We start from the raw sequence: 14,785 nt of genomic DNA, 5'->3' as shown, positions 1-14,785 counted from the left end.
TTTCTTTTTTTTCTGTATGTTTTGGATAGCTGGTTATAGAATAACCACTTTGCTGTACAAGTGTGAGCCTATTTGTATTCACTAACCTCAGTTGCGACTGAGCAGTTGGAGCAGGGAGGGCCACAGACCTGTGAAAAACATACATGTTTTGCATGCAAAAGAGCCCATATTCAGTTGTGGGTGGAAAGCCCTATGAAACAAATAGAGAGCTACTGCAAATCATTGTAGAAATGTTAATTGAATGCTTGCATTTTCTGTTTTTAATTTTCCTCTGACCTCACCATTTATGGTGCTTCCTCCACCCGCACCAAAATGTGCATCTATACTTGTAGCTCAGCATGATATCCCATATGTCTGAGGAAGTGCACTGTGATCCAATACAGCTTATGGAGTAATAAATTAGTCCTTGTTCAAAGTACCACAGATCTCTTTGGTCTTTGTAATAAAATACACTAATGTTTACATGCCACAAAACACTTTGTTGCAAGTGCTATTAGTGTTTATTAATACTTTGTACCTGAACTAGAACTCCAGGAGACCAGGGTTCAAATCTCTACTCAGCCATGGAAACCCACTGTTTAATCTTGGGCATGTCTCACTCTCTTAGCCTTAAAGGAAGACAGTGACAAACCTCCTCTGAATAAATCTTGACAAGAAAATCATAGGATAGGGTCACCATAAGTCAGAGTTGACCTGAAAGCATGGAACAACAACACACTTGTTTTTACAGAGGTAGCTGTTGCTCTACTTTTTGTTTCATGCTTCCACTGCTGTGGAAACTGGAAAGCAGATCCTTTCTTTGGCTTCCAGCAATTGTGAAATGTAGATGTTTCCTTTCTCCCTCTCTTTTTACCCCTTTAGTGGCAACTGGATATGGAGTAAAGAAAAATACTGTGCAGCAGAGCTCAGGAGTAACTAGTACTGGTGTGTCCACCTCATCTAAAACTGGTGAGCTTTCCTCTTATTTGACAAGGTGCATCAAGTGTGCAGCTTGTGGATCACAATGTGGTGCAACTCCCATCAGCCCTAGCAAGCATAGCCAGTGTTGAGGGATGATGAGTGCTGGTCTTATTCATGCTACACAATAAGCCAGGGGTAGGCAACCTGCGGCCCACGGGCCGGATGTGGCCCGGCGAGGCCTTGGGACCGGCCCCAGCCCAGTCCTGCCGCCGATTGCCGCCGGGGCCTTTGGGGGGCAATTGTCTATAGAAGCCTCAGAAACATGCATTTATATTAACATTTTTTAAAAAATCAGCAAATTTTTTCACGTGTCCTCCATTTTTTTTAAAAAAAGTGTTTTCCATTTGAAATTTTTGTCCTACATTTGTCCTGGTTTATTTATATATTTAATTTTTTAAAAAAAATTTAATAATTTATTTTTTGGCTTCGGCCCCCCAGTTGTCTGAGGGACAGCAACCCAGCCCCCGGCTCAAAAAGATTGCCTACCCCTGCAATAAGCCATAGTAAGAAATATTTCATGTAGTTGATAGGGCTGGGCTAGCATTGCTGCTGAGTGACTGAGAAGTCAGTGTAGGTTTGTATGTGTGTTTCATAAAATATGAGGCATGCACTTAAGGGTTGGAGGAACTAAGTTCATATTCTCTGAGGGAATACTTTTGGGGAGGGGGCAAAAAGAGTAGAACCAGTTTAAAATAACTAAGGTATTTCAAAAGATATGGTTGAATGACAGCAGGATTTGTGACATGATTCACATTATTATTGCAGGAATTGGCCAGTAGATGTCCTTAACATTTTTGCAACTTCCATTGCTATGTACACTGCACAGTTGTTGCATTTGCTATGCAGAGACACATTCCTCACATCAGAAATTTGGAAGACATACATTGGTTCTGAGATTGTTCTGGGATTTCCTGGATGCCCCATTTCCCATAGTAGATATCACAGCACTGGAAAAGAACTAGAAGAATGACCCATGAAAACAAATGTGAATCCCTGGAGAGTTGCCCATTTGTTACACTTTGGCTGGACCAACCCCTTTATCTGTTGGTTGTCAACATTAATTAGCAACAGGAAAATCCCACAAAATGGAAGTTATAAACCAGAATGTCCACTAGATGTAGCCATTGTATTTTGGAAATAAGAATAAAAACACAACATGTTTGATAACGAATTCATTTTTACTATGCTTGCTTTGTATCAGTTGTTCTCAAAGTGGAGTAGCTTTTGATTTATACAATGCTACCTAATTGCAAAACCAAATGTAGTACCCTAATTCGAAACTCTGTGTCACTATTTACGGTCTTGTTGCATAAATCAGTGGCAGAAGTAGCTTCCAGTTGCATCAATGATATGCCCTTTCTGCTATGGGTGTTGCTGCTCTTAGCCTTTTTTAGTGTTGCTGATAGAAGAGTGATGAATTACTGGCATATAATACAAGAGGAAATGTATCCATCCAAAACGTCAGATTGATATTCCAGTTTGAGATAGACAGTGGGAGCATTAGTGGAAATACATTTTGGATATCTTACTCTTCTTTTTTAAATTGAGTCTTCTTTATTAGCAGTGTACCTAACAGCTATGTCAAGAAAAACCCCTAAATAGATTGTGCTTTCTTAGCTGGCATAATGTTACTATAGAAAGCTTCAACAGAATGACTTTCTGTCCGTTGTAAAACTGATAAAGGCACATAAGCAAACCTAATTTCTTCTTATATACACACAACATTTTGTTTGCTCTAAATAACTCTTAATGGTAAGAGTTAGCAGTTAATACTCAGTAAGACCAATCCTGTACTACAGTTAAAGTGTAGCTGGAGATGGGCCATTACAACATAGGTAGAACTGAGCTATCTGGTGCATGCTCCCTTACAATAATTATTTGGGAGGTGGGAATGGTAGACCTAAATGAGAGTTAGTCCCAACCAGAGCAGACTGACTGAATCAAAGAAAATTTGTTAAGTCAATATAAATTCTTTTGATTCAGTGGGTTTACTCTAGTTGGGATGCACTATTAGATTTAGACCTAGTGGAAAAGGGAAAAAATGCCAACCACCCCTCACAACAACTTTGGTAACACTACTACTGTCCAGCAAGATAGCAGAGACTTCACCCCCACCTACTCAAACGCTGTGGCTGGAACTGAATTAGTACACAGAGTTGGCACGTAATGATGGCAGGAGAGAAAGGTTGCAGATGCAGTGGCCATGAAGGAAGCAAGGCACTGGAGAAACAAACTGCTCAAAGCCAAAAGATTGTGTTTGCTTTCTCTTCTCATTGCTGTACAACACTAGAAAAGATGCAACTTATAGCACAGTACACAAACAGGATTCGAGCTAGAAAGTGCCAGCTTGTAGAGGGAATCAATTTGTCATGCCTTCTCAATACACATAACACAATTTTAACCAAGAGAACTGTTTGACCAATATATTCAGGGGCATCCTGCTGGCATTTCTGTACTGATGTGGGTTGTCTGATGTTTTTATGGTCCCTCAGGAACAAAAGTTTGAATCCAAATGTGAGGACTGAAAAATGTGATTGTTTTGTGTTCAGAGCTTGCATATTTCAAAGGCTAATGTTCTTTCTTTCATTTTCTTCTATTATTTCTTTTGTCCCAATATTTTTTCTTTTATAATTTCTATCATTTGATTTTTTCCATGCGTCTAGCTGCCACTACTGTAGGCTCTCAGAATGATGACATCCTGCGTAAAGACTGCAAGTTCTTGCTCCTAGAAAAAGAGAATGTAACTCCCAAGAAAGAGATGGAACTGTTAATCATGACCAAGGACAGCGGAAAAGTTTTTAATGCATCCAGCACTGGGCTCAGTGGAGGTTTGTTTCTTTTCTGTTCATCATGACCCTCACATGACTTAGGGCCCAAACAGACAGGCCAAAATAAAGCTGGTTTGGGTCACTTTGGAGATATGCTGTTTAACTGACACACAGATCTTAAGAGGCCAGAAGCCACACCAAAGCTGTGCTCCAGTCCTTAGGACTGGAGTGTGGCTTTGGTGCAGCTTCTAGCCTCTTAGGACGCATGCAGCATTTAAACAGCATACCTCCAAAGTGACCTGAAGCAGCTTTATTTTGGCCTGTCTGTTTGTGCCCTAAGACTCAGTTCAGACACTACCTTCACTTGCATCTGTGTGAGGTTATTTTTTTTTAAAAAATTGGTTGTGCTTACTCAGTCATATGACATGAGATAGTCTATGTTCCTCCTTAGCTGGCCATGTGTACTCTGAGCATCTGAAAGATCAGTGTAAACAGTGCAGCATTAATCAAAACCTTCTCCCATGCCACCTCTAGGGGCCTTTCACACTAAAAAGTTATAGCACTATGATTCCACTTTACTGCCATGTCTATATCTTAGGGAATTCTTAGGTTTCTAGCGTGGTGAGGCACTAGAGCTCTCTGGCTGAGAATCCCATAAACCCCTCTCTCAAATGTAAATCCCAGGATTCCATAGAATATTGCCATGGCAGTTTAAGTGGATTCATAATGCTATAATTTTATGTTGTGAAACAGCCCGTGGTTTATAGCTAAATTCTCAAAGGCATCTGTGGGGGAGATCTGTTCCCATGTTCCTTGTGCTGTCAGGACCTTGCTCACATGTTCTCTTAGATATGTCATAGTCCTAGGAATACTGCTTAATAAATGTACCTGCTACCTCACAGCCCCCTGCCCAGCTCTTTGTTTATATCCTGTGCTGAGTGTGGAAGATTCAGGATTCTATTGTTTTTGTTTTAAGAATGCTGTGTTTTCCATGAACTGGAAACTCAGATCCATTCACCTACACAATGAAGTTATAGAGCCTCCCTTTTTCTTAGAACTGGGACTCATTTCTCCATGGCCACCACATGCCAAAGTAGTCAGGAGAATAGGCTACCTCACTGATATCTCATGCTACCTCTCTGTTAACTGTACACATATGATAGCAGCAACACTATTGACACATAGAGGTGTCCCCACATTACTTTTGAAGGAAGCTTCAGATTGCTGTCACCTCACAGAATATAAGATACCATTTCTAAATCAACAAATAATGGTTACTTGTGTTAGTGTACTTGTAAACTCAGTACACAGCAGATCAGTATTTCTGGGGGAACAGTAAAAGCACCATATATATTAACTTAGGGTGCTTCTAGATTAGAGGTTGCTTTGTCTCAAACGTAGAAGTTTCTGAAGATTTTCAGAAGTTATTGCCCCCTTTTAACCATCTTTCTTTCTATTTTGTTTCTTACTACACACACAAATCTGGAAAGGATGAAAATATGGAAGTTATATAGTGTTTTATAATTAGTGCTATGAGCTGTCCATCTGAAAGCCTCCTAAGTCAATATGGACCAGTGAAAAATAAATTATCTATGAAACTCAGCCAATTTGCAGAATCCTAGAATGTGATTTCCTCCAAGATGCCACCATATGTATTTTGTTTGGGCCCTCTACAGGCTATTATACAGAAGACACACTGAAGAAAGATAAGCAGGCCATGTCTTCCTCTTATGGTGGAGATTCCTATCTGAAATCAGAAACAAATGGTACGTTAATCTTTCATCCTCTGTCTTGTTGTAAAAAATAATATTTTATTCATATAGATGTACTGTAGAAATAAATATATACATATATACACAATCACCTATACCAAAATTTTGTGCATATAGCTATTTTCCCACAGAATTGTGCACTAAGAATTCCCTGTCATATGTTGATTTTCCATATATGCATGGCATAATAATGACATGTGCTGTCTTGCTGTCCTATTGCATACCTACTTCACACATACACAGAAATTATATTTAAAAACTATTGGAATGTACAAAATTTTCACCCACAATAATTTTTGAGATAAAAGGGAAGATATGTACTTTGAGTTCCGTTAAATTGTTTTCTTGTAGTTATCTCTTGTGGTGTTTCACTGTTATGGGTTCCTGTTATTGCAACTTGCCTTTGTACCATTCTTTTTAGTATTACTTCTTGTTCATTTACCATTGAAATAACTATGCATTGCAATAGCTCTTATAATATTTGCCACCCTAGATGATTACATATTTGAAGCAGTGCCTCTATTCTTTGGCTTGCCATCCTGTAGCTATTTCCCTGTGATCTTTGTTTGGGCCAGCTGCTTCTCCAATGACTTAATACTCATCTAGAACAAAGAGTGTGGCTGTGTGAAGAAAGACTGTTATCCTTTTGTTCTTCTTTGTTTTTTAACAGGAGGGCTAAAATCTGTTTCAACAAAGGACAAAGCCACCTATGCAGGTGGGTACATTCTCCTTCCTAGAAAAGCAACCCATTACTTCAATAGATTCAAAATGTTGTTAGGTAAACTTGTAACAATACATAAACTGTGTGGGTTTAAAAAAGTCTTCACTTCCATGACCAGCAGTGTAGGTGGTTTGGTAGAAATGTATACTCGGCCAATGATCCTTTTGGATCTTGGTCTATTAAATCTACAAGACCTCTAGGGAAAAAAATCTAGCCTCTGGTTAGTTGATTCCAGAGAAGTGAAACTCAACACCTCCTGAGTAGTCTAGAGATTGCGGACTTGATTCAACATTGGGTTGTTTGTGTGATATAAATGTACATAGGCATTTGTTTGATAGTGGCTATTTATTTCATAATTCATAATTGGAAAAATAATACAAGATCTGGAAGCTGTTTTTGACACCCCGTTGGAGAATGTGGGAGAGGTTCCAAATTAGTATTTGGAACCAGAAGATGAGCAGTAATCACTCAGGGTGTAGCAGGGAAATAATGTACGATCGTTATTTATGAAAACATATGAAGTAGGGTTTTTGTAACATCTCAGGGTGAGAGGTTCTGTAATGTGCTCTTCAGACATGGAAGAGCAAGAGGAAACTGCGGACTACAAAATGGAGTGTGAAAAAACTGAGATTAACTGCAGTCTAACTGATGCAGAAAGAGAAAAGATACATAACATGCCCAAACTCTTAAGGAGAGATGTAAACTAGCAACTACTGAATATAAACATGCTATGGTTGCTACCTCCCCTCATCCCAAAGATTTTATGATGTTACACTCCAATCTCTTTAACTTTTTAAAAATTCCTGTTTTTTTCTTACTATAGAAATCCAAGGTGATAATGGCTGCGGAGGGGCAGGTGCTGCTCCAGCTTGGTGTCCTTGTGCCTCCTGTTGTAGTTGGTGGAAGTGGCTCCTGGGTTTGCTCCTGGCCTGGCTGTTACTACTTGGCCTGCTTTTTGGGCTTATTGCTTTAGGTAGGACATTACAACTGAACAGATCAAGGGTCGGGGTTAAAGTACTGGTTATGTTGAGAGTGTGGACTCAGGGATCTCAGATTTATTTCTCTGCTTCTTTGCATTTTTAGAACTAACCCTCCACCCTGGCTCAGGCTAAGTTTTGCAGAGCTTGTAAAAATTGTTATCTTTCTGATACTACAGCTCCAAAAACTCCCTAGCAAGCCTGGCCAGTTGCATGGGAACTTTAGTCCTAAAAAGTTGTATTTCCAAATTCTGAAATTTCCTACAGATGTGGGAAAACCAGATTCCATTTACTCCCAACCTATACCCCAGCTGCCACCATCCACATGAGCAATGCAGGAAGAAGAGGCTGTTTGAAATGGACACTGTAGAGTTAATTACTTAGTTTCCTCTAAATTGCAAGGTTGATCAGTATAGGATAATTGGCCATCCACATAATTATATGGAGTTCTCTGAACGAAATCCTTTGAGTCTTGGATTATGAGCACATGGCCACTTATAAGCTCTGATAGCTCCCTTCATTCATATATGACTCTGGTAGGCACACTTTAAGAGCCAGCACAATGTAGTGGTTTGAGCATTGGATTATCATTCTGGAGATCAGGGTTCAGTTTCCCACCTGGCCATAGAAACCCACTGGGTGACCTTGGGCAAGTCACACGTTTTCAGCCCCAGAAAACCCCATAATAAGTTCACATTAGGGGCATCCTATGCTGGAAACAACATGAAGGTACACAATAAGGTACACAAGACACACCTTAAAATCTCCACAGTTCAAGGAGATTTTGTCAGTTGGCTTTAACTCTGGGAACATTTTATGCAGAAAATTTGGTTCTGGGAAGGCAGAAGCAGTTCCAGATTCAGACCCAAGCTGAGTAAGCTACAGCTTGGTGCCTCAGGTTATAGGGAGACTTGAAATAATAGTAGTGAAAGACATGCAAATTGCAAGATATAAACCATGTCAGTCTGTTAAAAGATTAAAATAATTAAGAAAGACATAAAAATTGCAAGATTTGAATACATTGCAACAGGAGTGGAGAAAGTGTAGATCTGAGACACATTTTGGCCCCAAAGCCTATTTCAACTCACCTGCAAAAGCCTCCAGACACCCTTATTTATAAACTGGATTATTTTTGACAAAGAGAGGGAGGCCACAAAATAACTAACTATTTGAAAAAGCAGCAGTTTACTTCTCTTCCTGCCCAACTCATATCCTTTGGGACACTGCAAAGCCCTACAAAAATGTCCCAAAAATGGCCTAAATAGAAACCAGAAGGGTCTTAGGGCCTCAGCATGTCTTGATCTGGTCCTAGGAGAACAGAAATATAGAAAGTATAAAGTAGTATCTCTAGATACTGCAAACAGAGCTCAAGTGGATTTAATTTGATTTGTTTGTTTGTTTTAACTACTCTTTCAGCGGAGGAAGTGAGGAAGCTGAGATCCCGTGTGGAGAGTCTTGAATCCCGTGCCAGCTACTGGCAAGTTCCTGCTGATGGTGAACAAAAAGTGTATGCCAACAAAGATGCGCAATATGCCAGACTTGGAGCAAAACTGAGTGACATGAATGAATATCAGCTGTGGTCATTAATGAAAAGTCGGCTAGATGCAGAGAGAAATCAAGGTGAGGGGCTTAAAAATCCACTGCATCTGGATCCCCTATGAAATTCTGTGAATGGAATCGAGTGATTGTCCAGTGTGGGGACATATGTCACAGAAATTGTTCCAACACAAAATATATTGCCAAAGTGCAAGCATCCTACCTAACAGCACTGTCATATGCCATAATATTAAACCAGAAGTGGTTCTGCATTATTTCTACAACAGATATCTGATTGTTTTTTTTCCTTTTCCTTTTCTTTTCTTCTTTTTCTTTTTTGCAGGTTATTTCCGAGGAGAAAAAGGTAGCCATTTACCACACTTCTACTTTAATATATGATGGAGATTTCTTTTATTGGTTATGGTCTCTTTAGGTTAAAAAATTCCCCTAACATTATTACCATGATTCTTAAATGAAAGAATGTACAGTAGTTCTATAAAAAAGGGTACTACATTTTCTGGTGTTTCTCTGAAGGAAAGCCTTCAATTGGTTTAATTTTTTGCCTTTAACAGAGAAATATTTCTTCTAAGGAACTAAGGGAAAAGGTGTCATAGGGTACAAACTGGCTCAAGTATGTAGCTAAGTGACACAGACAGGGCTTTGGTTCTACCTATGCTGAGGTCCCACACTTCACTCTGTGTATGAATTATATAGAGAGATAGACAAAATGAGGAAAGCCTGGGGGAAAAAATAACCTGGCTGGGATTTACTAGTTTTCCTGTAATTTACTAATTTTTACCACTTTATTTTGTTTTGTTTCAGGTGATATGGGTGTCCAAGGACCAAAAGGTGAGTTCAGACATCTTCAGTTTCTATGTGCATGTGTGTTTGTGTGAAGCTGTGTATACCAGTACTACTGGTTGCCAGTCTATGGCAGTTTTTCAGGAGAGAAACGGTTGTAGTAAATGCGTACAAATTCCCAATGTGATAGGTGCTGGTCCCTGTCACATTGGGGGGGAAACCCTGCCAGTCCTCCACATCAGAAAGCTTAAGAAGCACTGGTGTGTGCAGTGAAATTTCCATAGCTATTAGAAATGGTTAGATGGAATAATAAACTTTTACAAATATTTTATTTGCATGAAAAACAAGCAGAGAAAAGTAGCAGTAAATGCTAAATTATGAAATGTCTGGTATTAAACAACAATTTTGTTACAAGATTGTCTGTTGTGCGGAACTAGAAAAATGCAAAGCAAATTTTATGTAAAGAATGGATTAATAAAGTAGCAGTTATTAAATTTAGCAAGATAATTTGATGAATAGATAGTATACAGCAGAATCCAACCTTTCTGAGCAGATAGAATGAATTATTGTGTGGAGAAAAATTATAATGTGGAAAATTAACATTTATTCATGTGTTACAGTTTTATAATTATCCCCATTGTGGAGTTCTTGAGTAACTTGTTAAATTATTTCATGCTCCATTATTCTTATCTATTATTTAATTGATAAGTATGTACTTATTTATGCTTTTGTAATTTTATTCCTTGGCACTAGCAATTTTTAATATACTACTTATTTTTGATAATAATTTTTAAAATGTTAGTGTTATGACTTAAACTGAAAAGTTAAATACAATAAATAGAAAAATATTAAGTCAGAGTATATTAATGTATTTAGATAGTCTCTCTCTCTCTCTCTCTCTCTCTAATATTTTTAAGATAACAAAATTACGAAGAAATTACTTCTTAACTGTATTGGTACTGGGTGAAGAATTAGCATGTTCAGAAATCTGTATTGTTGGAGAGCTAGCATGACATGAGGGACTGACAAATACAGATCAAAGAGAAATTTATATTCTTAGACTCAAAAGTGCTTAGAATCAAAAGAACATGTCAGTCACTAGATCCCACGGAGGACCTTATCCATTTTTCCTTGCATCCAGTATGATGAGTTTGCACTCATCCATTAGACAATAAGGAGAATGATTTGCCAAGAGGGAGTTTCCTGAGCATCACAAGCAGCTGGAGTGACAGCTCTCTATGGTGTACATAAAGGCTCTCGATTCCCTGTGGCTGTTGTATTGGGTGATTGCAACCAGCAGAAGGTTGCAGCTGAAAGAACAAAGAGCTATTGTTGACATTCCATCACTAATTCTCTTTCTTTCTTTTTTCTGTAGGAGATAGAGGGCTCCCCGGTATACCAGGTAGGCAATGATTAAGAACAGTTATCAAAACCAATCTTTTATAGACTTTCAAACTGTCTATACATCATTAAGAGGTGACTTCCCAACACAGTGCATCACTATTCATAGCCATCAAGAACTAGTGGGCCATGAGATTGTATTAAAAAAATCTGCCTTCACACTTGCCACATCAAATGTACAGATCAAGTATATATGTGAAATTACCTTTAAAAAAACAGCTTTTGTTTATTTCAGTTCTACAAATAATATTAAATCATCAACAACAGCAAAATATTCAAACAACCTTATGATATGAGTTAACAGAACAATGCAAATGGACAGTTAATAGACAGTTCCATGAGGGTAGTTATTCAGGTGGCACTGTACAATTAGGAGGAAAACAAAAATTCATTTTCATGGTAGGGTTTGGTTCAAGCAGAATGTGTGTCTCCATTGAAATTACCAATGTTTTGAATTACCTTTGCATTACCTTTGCATTCTGGAAATTAGTATCTATTTCCTTAAAATAAGGAATAAAAAATTATAAATCTATTTAGGCTTAATACTTTGTATGCTCTGCAAATTGTCATAGTTAAATTAAAAGCTGTTCATATGGTAATGTCAATTTTGTTTCGGTTTCTTCCCATTTTCTCCCATGCTGCTAAGTTGTCATGTTTAGACAGTGGTATAGCTAGCTTTAACATGCTGTTTTTTTTCTCCAACAGGTGCTCCAGGTTTGATTGGGCATGCTGGGCCTGAAGGACCAAAAGGACAGAAAGGTAGCATGGGTAAGTGGAGCTGGCCTGCCATTTCACTTTCCTACACCTCAGCAGACTGAATTTTACTTTCACATGGTTCATTTTCTATTGTCACCATGTATAAAGACACTGTTGTAACAACTGTGTCTGTTAGGAAAACTGCTGAGCTGTATTAACAGGACATGGAATGTGTGGGAACATTGTTCTTGAGCTACTGGTTCTCTGCAGGTGAAAGTGGCATGGAGGGTCCCATGGGACAAAGAGGCCGAGAAGGACCTCCAGGACCTCGTGGGGAGCCTGGACCACCTGGATTTGGAGAGAAAGGTGACAGAGGTAAGAAATTATGTTATGTCCTGGTTCTCCGCCTAATATCATAATTGTCTGTGAAGGTTAAAAAATTATTGGGGGAAGGGTCTTAAGAGATATGTAAGGATTTTGATTATTATTATTAATTAACCTTTATTTATGAAGCCCAGTGGCTATGATGAGGGGAGAGGTGATGTGGTTATAGATCCTGTATAGGGCTTGGACTATGCTGACCCATAACCCCTCTGTGTACATTCCAAAATACATTCGACATTCTACTGTGCTATACATTGCTGGAACAATTCAGTGAAAGTGACCATCACTACCCCAAAGGTTTGACCACCATCACTGATCTCATCAGAAATCACTAACAAAATTCCAACAAATCTCATTTTGGAAACCACTATCTTCTTTAATTTCATGTATGATCAGAACAACAGAAGCCTTGACAATTGCCACAAAGACAGTAAGACCCTATGACATATACGAGTGACATAAATATAACAGTAATTAGGCCATGGCTTTTTATTCTACATGTTCCCATGCTAGTGGAGTGATGAAAGCATTCCTGGTTTTAGCCCAAAAGTTAAAGGGGATATTCAAGATACTTAAACTAATCTGAGTTTAGCACTGTGGATATCTCCTTAAACATTCAGGCTGAAACATGGAGTGAATTCACCATGACATTAAAATGGAAACCAGCAGAAGCTACTGGACCACATGGCTCCCCAGTTGGCCACCATAAAAACAAACAAACAAACAAACCAGTATCTATTTCCAGGCTCAGTGACAGAAGTGTCTTCCCACTAATGCTTAGTATGTGAACCAACTATAGAATTGTATAGATGATCTCCATGCTGCAGTTCTACTACTATGAGAATAAACAAGTCAGAAGGAATTAGGCTCAACACGCTACCTAACATATTTCTGTTCCATTTTACTCTCTAGGTCCAGTTGGAGATCCAGGACCTCAGGGTCCACCAGGCGCCCCAGGTTCAATTGGGCCTAAAGGTAAACTTAATATATGGCAGTTTTCTATAAAGGGTGATAGACTTTCCCCCCTTCATTTTGAGGGGCCACATTCCCTTGGAGGTGCTATGCTGGGTCTCACATGCTGCAGGATGGGGAAATGAAATCAGCAACGAACAGGACTAGAATCAAAAGTAAACAGGACCACCCCTCCTTCCTCTTTTTCTTTGTTTTGTCTTCCCTTTATCTCAGCTGGTGAAAGGAGCGGACAGATCACTCTTTTGAAATGAGACTTTAGGCCATACCTAGCCTCTCAAAAGCATGCAAATACAAGTAAATAAATAGCTACCTCGTCAGTGGGAAGGTAACAGCATCCTTTGCAGTCATGCTGGCCGCATGGCCACTGGAGTTGACTTCGGACAACGCTAGCTTTTTGCCTTAGTAACGGAGATGAGTACTGTCCCCTACAGTTGATTACGACTAGAAATTCATGTCAAGGGGAAACCTTTATCATTTAAAAGGCCATATGAATTGTAGTTAAGAGCATAGGATTACAATGTGCCCACATGTACAATGAAGGAAGCTATGTTTCCATGTTATGAAGGTGTATAAATGGCTAGGTTGAATCAATTATGTTTTCAACCTGTTGACTTTCCTGTTAAAATGGAAATGTGCAGCATTATTCAGAATGAAGTTGTTTTGTCTCGGGAATGAAGCACTCTACTGATATATGTAGCATTGGGATTAAAAAAAGAACATAAACAATACCACTTCATTATTCCAACAACTTTCAGAACTCTTTACAATATCTGTAGTAGTTTTGATTCATCAATATCTGAAATCTTCAACATTGCAGAATCTAGACAACAGTGGTAAACCGCCTCTAGAGTATGCTTTGCCTTTGAATAGCCTAAGGAATTTGTGAGATAGCGTTAAGTTGATAAGTGACTTGGAGGCACATACTTTTCTTTATGAATTGACCAGCTGTCTACTAGGAACACAATATGCAAATGAAGTAAAACAATAATAAAATTGATACCATCATAAATTCAGAGGAACAGAAAAAATAGAGTCTTTCAGCACTATAAGTGTATAATGCAATTATACAGACGTCTAATAATGACAACATTTTGGCTTTAGCACTCAAATTTTAATTAAACTCACTTGAATGAATCATAAGCCTTATAAGTGTAAATTAAGTTCAGCATAATTATTAGAAATTTTTCAGTTGTGCTATTTTGGCATCATTTTCATTGTAGAAGCATTACCCATACTTCATAGCTTTCTCATCATGAATAAAATAAAATTTTACATAAAATAAAAAAAAATTAAGTGAGTGTATACTTCAGACTATACTGTACTAGGACATAATATGTTATTTGACATGACATTACACATGCAAATTCTTTGTACAACCATTAATATACTTTTAAAGAAATCTATTAATGATCCTAAAAAACTGAGTACAATGTATTCATGTCAACTAATGTGTCATAAAATATGTGTTTGTGCCTTCAAGTTACCTGTCCATTTATGGTGGTCTCATGAGTTTTATAGCATTTTTTTCCCTTAGGCAAAGAGTACTCCATGGTGGTTTTGCCAGTTCCTTCATCTGAAATATAGCCTACAGCACCTGGTATTCATTGGTGGCCTCCTATCCAAGTACTAACCAGAGCTGACCCTGGCTAGCTTCCAAAATCAGATGTGATCTGCTGCCTTTAGGATATTTAGGCCAAATGTCATAAAGACTGTATTGCAAATGCCATCATATTTGAAGGAGGTGTTTTTTTTTAAGTCACTATGGTATGACTTCTCTCTTTTAATACTTGAATGCAC

General features: G+C 38.4%; 1 protein-coding gene across 2 annotated transcripts in view; it reads left to right on the top strand.

Moving 5' to 3' along the window:
* The window catches only part of COL17A1 (collagen type XVII alpha 1 chain), a 69,277-nt gene that overhangs the window by 14,859 nt on the left and 39,633 nt on the right, over positions 1-14,785 (top strand). The window contains exons 12-23 of one of the 2 annotated variants that reach the window (XM_089509825.1): positions 862-948; positions 3,624-3,788; positions 5,405-5,494; positions 6,171-6,215; positions 7,045-7,194; positions 8,615-8,818; positions 9,078-9,098; positions 9,557-9,583; positions 10,911-10,937; positions 11,642-11,704; positions 11,903-12,007; positions 12,929-12,991. In XM_089509825.1, the coding sequence (XP_089365951.1) occupies positions 862-948; positions 3,624-3,788; positions 5,405-5,494; positions 6,171-6,215; positions 7,045-7,194; positions 8,615-8,818; positions 9,078-9,098; positions 9,557-9,583; positions 10,911-10,937; positions 11,642-11,704; positions 11,903-12,007; positions 12,929-12,991 (1,047 nt within the window). Of the gene's footprint in view, positions 1-861; positions 976-3,623; positions 3,789-5,404; positions 5,495-6,170; positions 6,216-7,044; positions 7,195-8,614; positions 8,819-9,077; positions 9,099-9,556; positions 9,584-10,910; positions 10,938-11,641; positions 11,705-11,902; positions 12,008-12,928; positions 12,992-14,785 lie in introns of both variants that reach the window. The other variant, XM_089509824.1, reaches the window with a different exon arrangement.

This window comes from Sceloporus occidentalis, unplaced genomic scaffold (genome assembly GCF_023333645.1).
Source record: "Sceloporus occidentalis isolate IW3139 unplaced genomic scaffold, rSceOcc1.0.p SCAF_2, whole genome shotgun sequence".
Classification (NCBI taxonomy): Eukaryota; Metazoa; Chordata; class Lepidosauria; order Squamata; family Phrynosomatidae; genus Sceloporus; species Sceloporus occidentalis.
This window is presented reverse-complemented; position numbering and strand designations above follow the sequence as displayed.